At 44.6% G+C, this 14,290-nt stretch overlaps 1 protein-coding gene across 1 annotated transcript in view; it reads left to right on the forward strand.

Moving 5' to 3' along the window:
• The window catches only part of cps1 (carbamoyl-phosphate synthase 1, mitochondrial), a gene marked incomplete at both ends in the record, with an annotated part of 43,349 nt that overhangs the window by 2,665 nt on the left and 26,394 nt on the right, over positions 1 to 14,290 (forward strand). The window contains 20 exons of the mRNA XM_084478113.1: positions 291 to 347; positions 436 to 528; positions 638 to 727; positions 1,024 to 1,152; positions 1,376 to 1,482; positions 1,631 to 1,772; positions 2,260 to 2,337; positions 2,499 to 2,597; positions 2,750 to 2,845; positions 4,538 to 4,727; positions 5,619 to 5,776; positions 6,172 to 6,300; positions 6,619 to 6,763; positions 7,332 to 7,542; positions 7,889 to 8,087; positions 8,643 to 8,819; positions 9,570 to 9,688; positions 12,690 to 12,831; positions 13,729 to 13,794; positions 14,074 to 14,137. Coding sequence (XP_084334239.1) covers positions 291 to 347; positions 436 to 528; positions 638 to 727; positions 1,024 to 1,152; positions 1,376 to 1,482; positions 1,631 to 1,772; positions 2,260 to 2,337; positions 2,499 to 2,597; positions 2,750 to 2,845; positions 4,538 to 4,727; positions 5,619 to 5,776; positions 6,172 to 6,300; positions 6,619 to 6,763; positions 7,332 to 7,542; positions 7,889 to 8,087; positions 8,643 to 8,819; positions 9,570 to 9,688; positions 12,690 to 12,831; positions 13,729 to 13,794; positions 14,074 to 14,137 — 2,491 coding nt within the window. The remainder of the gene's footprint in view (positions 1 to 290; positions 348 to 435; positions 529 to 637; positions 728 to 1,023; positions 1,153 to 1,375; positions 1,483 to 1,630; positions 1,773 to 2,259; positions 2,338 to 2,498; positions 2,598 to 2,749; positions 2,846 to 4,537; positions 4,728 to 5,618; positions 5,777 to 6,171; positions 6,301 to 6,618; positions 6,764 to 7,331; positions 7,543 to 7,888; positions 8,088 to 8,642; positions 8,820 to 9,569; positions 9,689 to 12,689; positions 12,832 to 13,728; positions 13,795 to 14,073; positions 14,138 to 14,290) is intronic.

The following is a 14,290-nucleotide window of genomic DNA, read 5'->3' on the forward strand; positions in this document are numbered from 1 at the left end:
GGTTTGATTGCGAGTTATAGCGCCCCCTGTCGCCAAAGTACTTTTTGGAGACCCGCTTACGAGCGGTTTCTATACGTGTACCTCAGCGTTTTATCCCCATTGACTTCCATTATAAAACAATAGCTCACTGAGAACCTGCAACAGTGGTAATTTGAAATTGACCCTGTGATGTCATTCTTTTAGCTATGATTACAACTTTTTGTCCGATTTTTTTTGCCCTAAAAATACAAAATAAATAAATAATGAAAGATGTTTAAAAAAGGTGTTCATTGTTTTTTCTCTTCATACAGGTTCCTGCATTGTTTGGCATAGACACTAGGATGCTGACAAAGATCATCAGAGACAAGGTAGACACAATAGTGTAATTCTTGTGAACTATTAAAAACTGTTAATTGGACCGCATTAGGACACACTCCGATCTTTTCCCCCGAACAGGGAACTGTTTTGGGCAAGATTGAATTTGCTGGCCAGCCGGTTGATATATTCAACCCAAACCTGAAAAACTTGGTTGCAGATGTCTCCACCAAGGTAATACACAATAAACCTTTTTATATATATATATAAAAAAGATGACTAGGTTCAAAAAAATATTCATTCTAATCTCAAGTCTGCAAATAACCTGTGACCCCCCTGCCAGGAAACCAAAGTGTTTGGTAAAGGAAATCCCATCAAAATAGTGGCTGTCGACTGTGGTATCAAGCATAACATTATCCGCTTGTTGGTCAAGGTGAGAGCCTTAAAAATGCTGAACAAGTAGAACATAATAGCAAAGACTTCATTGACCTAATTCTGAAACTTAAGTTTTGGCTGATGGTTATGTCTTGCATGATCATTTCATCTATATATTCTTATTTCTTGTTCATATTAAAAATATGTTACCAGTAATGCAGCCTGAATGATAGCATGCATTCTTTATGCATGCTAGCATTATATTAACCTGATTAGCTGTATATATATTCAGCTAATCAAAAATAAATGTACTGAGTTGTATTGAAAATAAAATGTGTGTGTTTATGTGTGTAGCGTGGTGCCGAGGTCCACCTGGTTCCCTGGGACCAAGACCTTATGAGCCTAGACTATGATGGTCTGTTCATCTCCAATGGGCCAGGAGACCCCTCCCTAGCCCAGGCTCTGATTCAAAATGTCCGCAATGTAGGTTATGTTTAATTAACACTTTACACTTTAGATGTACATATCAAGCACACAAACACTTGAAAATGAATACATTTCAGGCATACATAACAGGCTACTTTTAGATTCAGATTTCATTGAGATATTATCCTTTAAGATGGCACCAAACTCATCATACACACTGTGGAGTCGGTAGAAAGTAATACATCACTGCCAATTTTGGCATTTGTGCGTCCTACAAAAGGTGCTGGACAGTGACCGTCCCCAGCCAGTGTTTGGGATCTGCATGGGAAACCAGATCACTGCTCTGGCGGCTGGAGCTCAGTCCTACAAGCTCCCCATGGGCAACAGGTGACCTCTAAACCAGCATTCACACATTCCTATACCTTATTGGGAAAACACCCTTTTAGAATGCCTTTAACTTACCATAAACCCCAACCTCATGTTGCAAAGAAAGAGCACGTAGACAATCTCTTTATGTGTCTTTGTGGTCGATCAGGGGGCAAAATCAGCCTGTGTTGAATGTAATGACGGGCCAGGCGTTCATCACAGCCCAGAACCACGGCTACGGTATCGACACTGAGTCCCTACCACCAGGATGGAGTCCGCTGTTTGTCAATGCCAATGATGGCACCAATGAGGTGAATTCCCCCTAGATATTTTCTTCTTTCTTCTTAATTCACTTGACTTTCTAATGTACAATCAAGTCTGATGTTTGGCATTGACCTTTGAATAATGAAATGCAGGTCTTTCTTATCTAGTAGGCTCCTACATACCAGTTCTACCTGCTTAATAAACATGTCATTATCCCTCTCTATGCAGTAACTCCACATTGTATTGACTTTGGGTATGCTTCTGTTATTCATCCCAGAATATAGACAACAAGCCATTCATATACCAAGGGATATCTATTTAAATAATCTATTTTCACTTTTATTAAAAATACTTTTAACAAGATAGCTAGTTCAAGCTATCACAATAGCTTGCAACAAACTTTGCAGTACAATATCCCTTTAGTCTGTTACATTTATATTCTGTATTATATTGCTTTTTAAACCCATTGTTTTAAAAAAAAATATGTCTGATTGAAGGTTGTCATTTTGTCTCACAAACCACACTTGTTTCCAGGGCATAATGCATAACTCAAAGCCAGTGTTCACTGCCCAGTTCCACCCCGAGGCTAAAGGAGGTCCCACAGACACAGAGGTAACACTTTGACATATTGAACACTCCAAAAAACCCTTGCACCGGAATACCATTCTGCAAAGATTATTTCAGGGTCAAACAAATACAATGGAATACTAGGAGCTGATTATCATTCTAACTGAGTAGTGGGTTGGATTGTTGTTTCTTTTTTGTGTCTGCAGTTTCTCTTCGACACCTTCATATCGCTGATCAAAAAGGGCAAGGACGCCAACATTGTATCAGTCATGCCCAAAAAGCCTATCATCCCCCCGAGAACAAAGGTTGGTCCCAGGCACTCATTGTAAACTACATCCAAACACACAAATAAAAGCACATGGACAGTACCAAAGGTTTTAGTGGTGAGAGAAAAAATCTATTCACGTTTAGAATCTCAATCTCATTCTATGATTCTTTGATGCATGGTTACATATAGGTGTCCAAGGTCCTAGTGCTGGGCTCCGGGGGACTGTCCATTGGCCAGGCAGGAGAGTTCGACTACTCTGGGTCCCAGGCCATTAAAGCATTGAAGGTGAGAGATGTGCACCTTTATGTATTAAATATACTGCTATTTTAACCATCCACTAATTTGCCCACATTTTACCACTGAGGCTATTAACTCCATTATAACTTGTCTGAACTAGAATGTTTATCAAGAATATGATGGGCCAATCCACCAGTCAATCCATCCAGGGAATCCCACCCCCCCCGCCCTTCAAGCCACTAGAGGTAGCTAGTGGGATAACCTACACAGTACAGCTTCAACCTGTTTTCCAAAACTAATATAAAAGAACATATATTTGTTTTGCCAAACGTAATCTAGGTTTTTAACTACAAACGTAGTTTACCCAGAGGTTACCTAGGGGTATTTTTTAAGAAAACCTGGAAAAATAACAACAATTTCAAAGAACTGACTGAAATTTGAACCCAATTACAGGCAAGAATGATGGACAGGGTAGAGATCTGAACATCAGGCTACAGATACAGACAATCATGAACAATGCACCAACACAAAGGGCTAATTTACATAAAGGAACACATGGGTGAAAACAATGAACAAAGTATCATTGATTATGATTATTACATCTAAAACCCATTTATTCAGGTTTTAATGCAACATAAAAAACAAAAGGCTTTCGAAAAACAATTTTCTATTGTTGTAGAAGAAGCATGTTCATTTCGTCCTTGTAACGTCTGCGTGTCTTGTCTGTCCGGTCCCTAGCTACAGACCTCCTGTCTTTAGCTACATACCTACATGCAGCAGCTGCATTTATTTTAACATACCAGATCTGAGAAAATGATGTGCTAAAAACAATAGTGTTTTCCCCACTTATATCTGCATTTCACTTTTTGAAATGTGTATGTGAAACATATAGAGTAAATCAAACAAGGTTTATGTTGGATATCGTCAGTGCCACATTCAAAAGGCTGTTAAGACAATACCAGGGGTATAAAACATTTTAAAAACACAGACGAAGCATCACTATCAGTTCCAATTATCAGTTTCTGTGCTTCTCACTACAAAAAAGCAAGATCTGCACATCCCTTTGATGACATTTTTGCTTTTGGACCTTTTCTATTGACAACAGATGGCACCTCTTTCAGAACAGAAGGTATTATGAGTGTTCTCTGGTACACTCATACTTACACTCAATATTTCAAGATAACACCAATCGGAAAGCGTCTTAGTGATGTGTGATAAATTGGCACAGACTTTCGAGAGAGGCTCGTTAATTTGTCCATCTTCAATACATGTAGGAATGCTCATTTATACCGCTGGCTACTTTAGCATTTGAATTCATAAACTAAAGAAAACACATAAACCAGCCAATTATTGCTTGAGTTGCTTGCATTTTGTGGTATACTGCATTGTCATCCGATGGCTGATAGTTTCGCAGCCAACACAACATGACAACTCAGTGATGTCAGTAAAGTCAAAGGGCGTACAACCCTTTGCCCTGTCCTCTCCTTTGATTTGGACATAATATAAAGGTCAAAAGTAACTAAACATGTATGTCGATTTATCCGATGACAATTCTTTATTTATTTCTTTGCATTGTCATTTTTCTAATGACTGTTTATATTGTTTAAATGTATCCAGGGCTGAATGAATCCCTGAACAAATAACACCTATTTTCTAACTCTCATCATGTAACCCGTTTCATCACATTTTTTAATTGGATTTAAAAAGGATTTCATATATATAATGTGTGGGCTGCCTCAGGAGGAGAACGTGAAGACGGTGCTGATGAACCCAAACATAGCGTCGGTGCAGACCAACGAGGTGGGCACCAAGCAGGCCGACTCGGTGTACTTCCTGCCCGTCACGCCTCAGTTTGTCACGGAAGTGATCAAGACTGAGCGGCCCGACGGAATCCTGCTCTCCATGGGGGGCCAGACCGCCCTCAACTGTGGTGAGTCGCCCGCCCTGTGTTCCATCAACAGTGACAGTCATTACGTTTGTTTACATGCATGCAGTAAACCCTGATAGGCAGATATATATATATATATATATATATATATATATATACTGTATATATTTATATGTGTAACCTACAAAATGCTCCAGCCTGTCTTGACTTCCATTTGCTGGTGGCTAGAAGTAAAACGATTCTCCATTCAACGTTTCAGGTCAGACCTCGATTTAAAATGTATTCTGAATAAGAATGAAGGAACGTTTAAAATTAACTTCCACATAGATAAAATCAATTGTAAATGAACCCATTGTTCGCCTCATGTTCCCCCTGTGTGAACATCAATTGACCATGATGAGATCCCCATGGTTACTACCCACGGCAAAACGTTTGTGAAACCTTTTTAACAACGTTGTCGTGTGAGCGTTTTGTGTGTCGGAGACGTTAACCCCTAACTCCGACTCGGACATCAAATAAATGCGCTGCTGTGTCGGAGCTTCACCATCCACACATACACGTAGCGCTATACTAGAGCTGTCCGAGAAGCCTAACCCTCTTTTCTAACGCGAGCATCAAAATCAATGGCCGCTCAGAACGGGCTCCACACATCTGCACATCCACACACACCGTGGCGGCATACCGTGGCACACACCAACGCTACATGCGTTTGAGGCCGAGTGGAACATTTGGTGGAGACTGGTCAAAAAACGTAGGAGTTCACGTCCGCCACACGGCAGGACGTAACCGCGACTGGGGACTGCGGATGTTTGAATTTGACGGACGTTGAACGGTGTCAGAACCGACACACCCTTACTGGTGGCAGGTAATCATTTTCTGCCCAAACGTGTTGCTGATATAGGTCCCTCTGTGTATGTTGTGATGTGTGCGCAGGCGTGGAGCTGTTTAACAGTGGGATCCTGCAGCAGTACGGGGTCGAGGTGCTGGGGACCCCGGTGGCGTCCATCATGGCGACGGAGGACCGGCAGCTCTTTGCTGAGAAACTGATGGAGATCAACGAGAAGATCGCCCCTAGTTTCGCTGTGGAGTCGGTAAGAAGGAAACCTTTAAAAAAAAAAAATGCTATGGTCTATGTGGTGCTTTTTACGGACAGTGAAGGGAGTCTGTTATATTACACTATCTGCTATATTACACTATATACAGTAAAAAAGTCAAACCTGTACTTTATAACCTTTTTATTACGGGTCACAATATGTGGAAACTACTAAAACTATTTATTTTCTACTAAATGATCCTGGGATGTAACCGCTCCTTCAAGCTCATCTCCAGCTACACTATGGGCCGTTTGATCAGCTAGTTGTTTAGAAAAAGGAACTAGCCGATCCAGACACACGACCCAGACAGTCGAGCAAAATGTCCTCGAAGATCACTTTGATTTGGTGTCCATGAAGAAGAGCCGGTGTCAGTGGAATGTGTTCTCCCCCAGGTGGCGGACGCCCTGAAAGCGGCAGAGAAGATCGGCTACCCTGTGATGCTGCGCTCGGCCTACGCCCTGGGAGGGCTGGGCTCAGGCCTGTGCGGTGACCGGCCCAAGCTGGAGGACACGGCTCGCAAGGTGCGCACAGCAAAGGCACCGATGAACGCACGCAGACAGGCTGGATTCAAGCCGGGTAGAAGGATGTCTGGCGTTCCGTGTGGAGCCTGCAGGGAACTTGAACATTGATCTTGACGGTCTTATTTCAGATTGTGAAATGTTTAACCTGCTCATTAAATAAGGTTATTCATTTATATTAAGAGGGAATTATAAGTAAGTAAGACTTTAAGAAGACTTTGAGGATGTATTACTTATTCAGAACGAGTCAAGGTCAGATGTTTGAACTGTGTGTGTGTGTGTGCGTGTGTGTGTGTGTGTGTGTGTGTGTGTGTGATTAAGGCTCTGGCCATGAGCAGGCAGATCCTGGTGGAGAAGTCCTTGATGGGCTGGAAAGAGGTGGAGTACGAGGTGGTGAGGGACATCACTGACAACTGCGTCACCGTCTGCAACATGGAGAACTTCGACCCTCTCGGCATACACACTGGTACTGGACAGACTCCACTACTGTCTCCCTACTGCTTACTTCCTCCATCCATCTGTTCATTAGACCTGGATGTCACTGTAGGCGATGATATGCATACATTATGCAGGGTTTCCCACAGCACTTTACAGCTTAGGCAGCCGCCTAAGCAACACATGCCTGCCGCCTTAACTACTTTGTCATAAAAAAAAGTAAAAGAAAAAGTTTGGTTTTGAATATTTTTAAAGTTAAAATTGCTAAGATTCTTTAACTGTTCTTGTTTCAGTTGTTATTTTGACAATGTTGTTTAGCAGCCCCCCCCCTCCCCCACCCCCGGTCTGACGGCAAACCCCACCACCTTAACTAACACATTTTCTGCAGGAAACCCTGCATTATGCATGCATATCCAGGCTAGGAATGACTATTACCTGTGAGTTTGGTTATTGTGATATGGAATAAAATATCAGGATCCAATTTAAAGAAGATATTAGAATACTGAGCCTCATCACAAACATGATTTACTGGGATGAATTATACAGTGTCAGAACCATGAATTGCCAATCGAGAATTTCTAATTATTTTCATATGCCAGGTGACTCCATCGTGGTGGCCCCCAGCCAGACCCTCTCCAACGAGGAGTACCACATGCTCCGCGAGACCGCCATCAAGGTGGTGCGCCACCTAGGCATCGTGGGTGAGTGCAACATCCAGTACGCACTCCACCCCTTCTCCCTGGACTACTGCATCATCGAGGTCAACGCCCGCCTCTCCCGCAGCTCCGCCCTCGCCTCCAAGGCCACCGGGTAAGAAAGTGCCCGGCCAAGGTCCAACACTCAAAATGTTGTTTCCAGTTTTTGTAGTTTTACCTCCCAGAGTGGGAAAATTGCTGGCCCAAACCAAGTGCTTAAGTATGTAGCTCTGAATTTGTTGCCTGCCAATTGGTTGAATGTGTCACTATACAAATAATGTGACATTTCTTATGTCTTTCAAGTAAAAACAAGTGCGGAATAAAATATGAGAGCAACGTGTTTTTTATTCATTCAGGTTTCCCCCTGTCCCTATAACGTATCTGTGATAGTCATATCTGGATGAACTGTGTCACTGTCACGCATACGGATTCGTCCCTGAATCCTCGACTTCCTCTCCCAGGTACCCACTGGCGTTTGTGGCAGCAAAGCTGGCGCTGGGCATCCCCCTGCCGGAGATCAAGAACGCGGTGTCGGAGAAAACCACGGCCTGCTTCGAGCCCAGCCTGGACTACATCGTCACCAAGATCCCCCGCTGGGACCTGGACCGCTTCCAGGGCATGTCCCGGGAAATAGGCAGCTCTATGAAGAGTGTCGGAGAGGTGGGATGGAGGGGGGGTTACTTACTCTCTTAGTCCCTTCCCGTTCCTTCCACACGCTATATTACTACTATGGAATATAATGTATATAGTAACAAGACAAATTAATCCTGCACTATGAAACTTTTCTATTGCATCTATATACTCCATATAAAAATATCTGACCTAGAAAGTTGATCACAAACAAAACCCATCCACAAAGTCAATTCGGTCCGGGGAATTTCTCTCTATAAACCGTTGTATCGTGGCCCATAAATATATCTACAACTTCAGCCACTAGAGGCCGCCAATGAGAAAACATAGTGCAGCTTTAAGTGCTGCCGCAATGTCCCTATAACCACAACCCCCAAACAAATCCCTAAATCTCTTTTGTTGTTTCTGGCTCTCTCTCTCTCTCTCTCTCTCTCTCTCTCTCTCTCTCTCTCTCTCTCTCTCTCTCTCTCTCTCTCTCTCTCTCTCTCTCTCTCTCTCTCTCTCTCTCTCTCTCTCTCGCTCTCTCTCGCCCTTCCCCATTCATCATCCTCCCCCTCCCCCTCCCTGACGCCGCCGGCCCTCCAGGTGATGGCGGTGGGCCGCACCTTCGAGGAGAGCATGCAGAAGGCCTTGCGGATGTGCCACCCGTCCGTCGACGGCTTCATGCCGCGGCTGCCTCTGAACAAGGCCTGGGGCGCCGCCCAGGACCTGGAGCAGGAGTTGGCGGTGCCCTCCAGCACCCGCGTCTTCTCTCTGGCAAAGGTACTGCTGCGCCGCTTTCTGACCTCCACCCGGGCTGTCCATTCATCTGTCTGGTGGTGGAGGGGAGGGGAGGGGAGGGGAGGGGAGGGGGGGGGGGGGGTCGTCGTCGTCGCTATCTCCGTCAGCTCACTAGGACTAATGGCTGTGAGACGACTCCTTTTTTTGCTGCGGTGAGAAGGTCGTCAGCGACCATGAGTCGCTGTCAGAGACCCAATAGCGAGCAGCCAAGCGTCCCTGACTCCGGAGATAGATGGTCCCCTTAAATGTGGAATGAGATCGTTTGGAAGTGTGTGTGTGTGTGTGTGTGTGTGTGTGTGTGTGTGTGTGTGTGTGCGTGCGTGCATACGTGCGGGTGGATGTGTGCGTGTGGGTGCCCGCGCGTGCATGTGAGAGGAATTATGGATTAATGATGCTCGTCGCACTGCTGGGCCATCAAACACAGAACGCCACCCCCCCACCCCCATCCGTCCACCCACCCCTTTCAAGGTGGCTGTCACTTCACCTACTGCGAGTTCACGTCTTTATTCACAGATTTAACACAGATCGCTCTGTTCCAGAACCAGCCAAGGCAAATAGAAAGGCTTTGGGGGTACAGAACGGCTATCAGAGTCATTTGTATGTCAGAATCTGCCAGTTATACTGTGCAGAATAACAAAGAAGGTCCTGAAATTAAATCCTTAGACAGAGAGGAAGCTGCTGTCTCACTGTTTTAAAGAGTGCCTTTGTATGAGTCTGTGTCTCTCTCTCCAGGCCCTCCACAGCGGTATGAGTGTGGACAGAATCCATGAGCTCACAGCGATAGATAAGTGGTTCCTGCACAAACTCCACCGCATTACAATGCTGGAGCAGCACCTGACCAAATTCAACAGGTAACACACCACCCCAGGAACACATATCATGCTAGGCTTAAGGATCATATGGAGTGTAAATCAATATGGTGCTGTTGGCACCCACTGCACTGCACAACATGGAAAAGAGAGAACAATCCAAAATCACACTACAATTGACCTGTGATCATTTTACTAACTATAACATTTATATTATATTCCCAATGCAAATCCTCCTCTCACATTATTGGTAGTTTGTTTTGTAATCTAACACTGACCAATCAGTGGGACTGAGATTTATCAAAAACATGGAACCAAATGGTACAACGAACATACTCTTGCCAATGTTGTGCTAGGAGTAAGCCTATATTAGTTGGATGATAAGGCTTTTGTAATTCCTTTGAACTGTATTGGTCCTTTTTGAACATGCGAGACTGAACACTGGTATAATTAATTAATCTTATGGTCCATGAGGAGTCAGTCTGCCTTTCTGCAGCATCTTTATTTTATTCTGATGGATGTTTTCCCTTAGCACAAGTATTGGTTGAGTCTTTTCATAACCTGGCCCACTAGATGTCACTGTTGGATTGAGAAAGCTTTTTGTGTGTCATTTGAGGATGGAGTTGGGAAGAAATGTGTGTGTGTGTGTGTGTGTGTGTGTGTGTGTGTGTGTGTGTGTGTGTGTGTGTCCCTTTGAGACCTACATTTGTGTAAGTACATTTAATTCTTTGTTTATAAGTACTTCCCAAGAACACTAGAAACTGTGCTACCCCATGTGTTTGCCCTCAGCTCTGTAGCCGGTGAATACCCTCTCCTTTGCTCACTTTACAATCTGACCAACCCACACACACACACACACACACACACACACACACACACACACACACACACACACACACACACACACACACACACACACACACACACACACACACACACACACACACACACACACACACACACACAATTACACACACACCTGTTTTTCCCTTCATGTGTGTGGCACGCATATTTGCCTTTGGTGTGTATCTGTGTGCATATTTCCCATTATGTATAGTATTATATAATGTGTAAGACGATTTCAATGAAAATCAGTGTGTAACATTCTAGCCCTATAAAGTTTAAGTTTACACTCTAAACAATTCCCGTGGTGGATAGAGCTTCCTTTGTCCAGCCTATCTATGATCTTTAATCTTTATAGGGCTGTCTGCACTTTCTAGACTTCTCTCTTGGTCCGTCTCGGTTATTTTTCTCGCGCTCTCTCCCTCCCCATCCCCTACTCTTTATTCCTCACCTCGCTCCCGGAGACTCACAGGGTCCTCGGGCCACGTCTCCTCCTTTCTGCTCAAGACCGCTTTCTCCTCCTCTCCCTTTTTGCCGCTTCCCTCTGTCTTTTTGCTTTTTTTTTTTTTTTTTTTCCCCACTGCCCACCTTGTCCGTCTCAGCCGGCCCCTCCACCACCACCACGTCTCGCCTCTCCCCACCGCACCAGGCTCAAAGCCAGCGTGGATGCCCCCAGGCCCGTGGTCTTGGCTCAACGGGTCACTCTATCACAGCTTCAGAAGCTCAGTCCTTTCAATGATTAATGGGCCGCTGTCCGTTCCGCTGGCCACCACGAAAGCGCCAGGCGTGGCTGTGGTCCGCCGCGCTAGCCTGTGAGATTAGTGGATGGACAGACTCAGGACGTGGGAAACAGGCTTTTAGATCTGATTGATCGCAGAGTGAGGCGCAGGTGGGCTTGCAGCTCTGCCGTCCTGTTTGGTATCTGTGTGGGGGGTGGGGGGGTGTCTGTGTGTGTGTGGGCAGGCAGGTGCATGTTTGAACATTGCGCTCTTGTGGAGTTGTGATTGTACTGTCGTCCTATCACACGATGGCCTTTAAGTACAGTCTTTTTTTTTTATGTGATAGTGGGCCTAGTCTGGCTCAAACAGGGGTGGGTGGTTTTCCTTAAAACACCATTTTTAAAGAAATTGGATAGTAAGTGGCAGTCAGTTGAAAGACAGTGACAAAGTGCACAGGCACCCGGTTTTTCTATTCTTTAACAATAATGTGCAACCATTTTCATGAATGGAGTTGAGGTGATGTAAGGTGAGGTTTATATGGTTTCTGTAAGGGTTGACGCTGTTATAATGATGTGAAGTCCAACCCCATAGACAGACAAGGCACACTTGTGTGCTTTATCTCCATCCTTCTCTGTGTCCATTTGATCAAATACATTGGAGAAATGATTGGGCATGTGTGTGTGGCTCTCCTCTGCCACCGCACGTGCCTATTTGAGAATAAAAGACTATCCCGATAAGGCTTCTTGTAAGGAAGACGAGCAAGTGCTCTTGATCAAATGTCTGCACTTTGAAGCTTCTTCTGTGATTCCAAACATAGAGAAGTCCTCTGCCTCGCTCTCTCCTTCTCTCTCTCTTCATCTCTCTGGCAGCCCTGCTCTCTCTCTCTCTCTCTCTCTCTCTCTCGTGGCCGTTTCACAGGGGTTTGTTATTTCTCAACTCAACCGGCTGCGGTGGGAGTTAAAACACACTTGACATTTCCAATATCGTTACGTTACCGGGTCATAAATAATTCACACGGGGGAAGGGGGAGCCGGCTGCGCCGTAGCGGTAGAAGGAAAGGATTTCTTTCCTTTTCCTGCCGTGCTCCCATATATTTCCAAATGCACCTTCACACCCCATGTGCATGAAACTTTTATCGATCGGTAAAGGGGTTTTAAACGGCTGCACTTGGACACCTGTCGTGCCGGCGCCTGGGCGCCCGGCCCGGGCATCGATCCCCCGGCTGCCCTTGTTTGCCCGCGTCCCTCCGACGGGGGGGGGGGGGGGAGGGGGGGGGGCAGCCGCGACCCGGGAGCTTTACTTCTGACACTCACTGGTTGACTGGACTTGGAGGAACTCCTATACAGAACACACGCACGCACGCATACCAACACACACACACACACACTCTCGCTATTTATGATACCGCAATGCTTCTGTCTTGACATCTTACCAGATCCAACGAGCTTCTCCCTCCATTGTGTCCGTCTGTCTCCCTGCAGCGGGACCGTGCCAAGGCAGCTGCTGCTGAAGGCCAAGCAGGACGGCTTCTCGGACCGACAGATAGGTCACATCCTGGGCTCCAGCGATTCGTCCGCCAGGGAGTTGAGGCTCGCCCATGACATCAGACCCTGGGTCAAACAGGCAAGCCCTGCTGGGTGGGGGGGGAAGACGAAAGGATGGCGGGGTGGTCCCCTACCAACCACCTCCATCAATAGGGTGGTTCTGTCCCTCTATGGTGTCGAATAAAGAGTGACAGTGTCTATACCTTTTCGATGGTTACTAGGGCAGAGCCTGTTTCTTTTTCTTCCGGTGTTGCTGCTTGCAGGGTTGTCGAGAACCATTCATCCAAACAACATGACACTCAACAGTGCACTTCTTTGGGTCCTCAGTGACGCACCCGACAAGTGTGTAGTCGATCAGATGAACGGTTGTCAAGAAAATCGAAGGACAAACATACATACACACACAGACTCCTTCCATTTTAGTGAGATACAAAGAACCAGTTCTGCAGCTGGGGTGTTGTCACATTATTGATGTAGTAATAAAACATTGCTTTACATCTTTCCTTATGCATCCCTTTTGCTCCTTACGTACTTTGTGGGGCTGCACAATTAATTGCATGTAAATCAAAGTCGTGATTTAAGCTTCTTTATTGAGATATTTGTGAATGGTTGTGGTTAATTTGTTTAAGTAGATTTATTTTTTTAACAAAAAAACATTTGAAGTTGTACGCTGTCACGTTCAAGTATAATTACAAACCGTCACAACTCAGCAATTGCTTTATTTTTTATTGTTTTGTATTACAGTAAGCTCCACAGAATATTGATCATCTGCTCATCGCAATGAATAATTGCAATCACAATATTGTATTATACCCCATACTAATGTTCAGCTTTTGAGAACTTACTAATCACATAAATACTGGCCAGGGAGTAGAAGAATTAGCATGCGCTGGTAATGACCTTAAGGATGCAGGAAAACTTTGTTTGTTTTACTGATTGATTGAATTATTAATATCCTCTTTTCCATTATTTCTAGATTGATACTCTGGCAGCAGAATATCCTGCCATGACCAACTACCTGTACTGCACCTACCACGGAGAGGTGTGTGTGTGTGTGTGTGTGTGTGTGTGTGTGTGTGTGTGTCATTTTGTAGCATCAGGTACCAAATGATATACACTCCAAACACCAATAATTATGTACATGCATGACAAAGATCCTACCTGTCAAATGTTCAATATTGCTTCACACAATGAGCATTGTTTTATTTATATATCATATTTTACAATATTATATGTTTAATGTATGCTATGCTTCAGGCTATTTGATGTGCTCTAAGTACTGGGAATCAGCACAAGGTTTTTCATGATAAATATTCAACAGGAGCATGACTTGTCCTTCGAAGACCGGGGTGTGATGGTCCTAGGCTGTGGGCCCTACCACATTGGTAAGGTCTTGTTTCACAGTCTATCATGATTTATTTAGACAGACATGCTGTGGATTTTCGGAATTATAGCAATCCATATGCTATACATAACAATGAATGCATTACTCATATGCTAATCTGGACATTGTAGAAAAAACACTGTTAAAAGTGAGG

The sequence above is a fragment of the Micromesistius poutassou genome (genome assembly GCF_964030765.1).
Source record: "Micromesistius poutassou genome assembly, chromosome: 14".
Classification (NCBI taxonomy): Eukaryota; Metazoa; Chordata; class Actinopteri; order Gadiformes; family Gadidae; genus Micromesistius; species Micromesistius poutassou.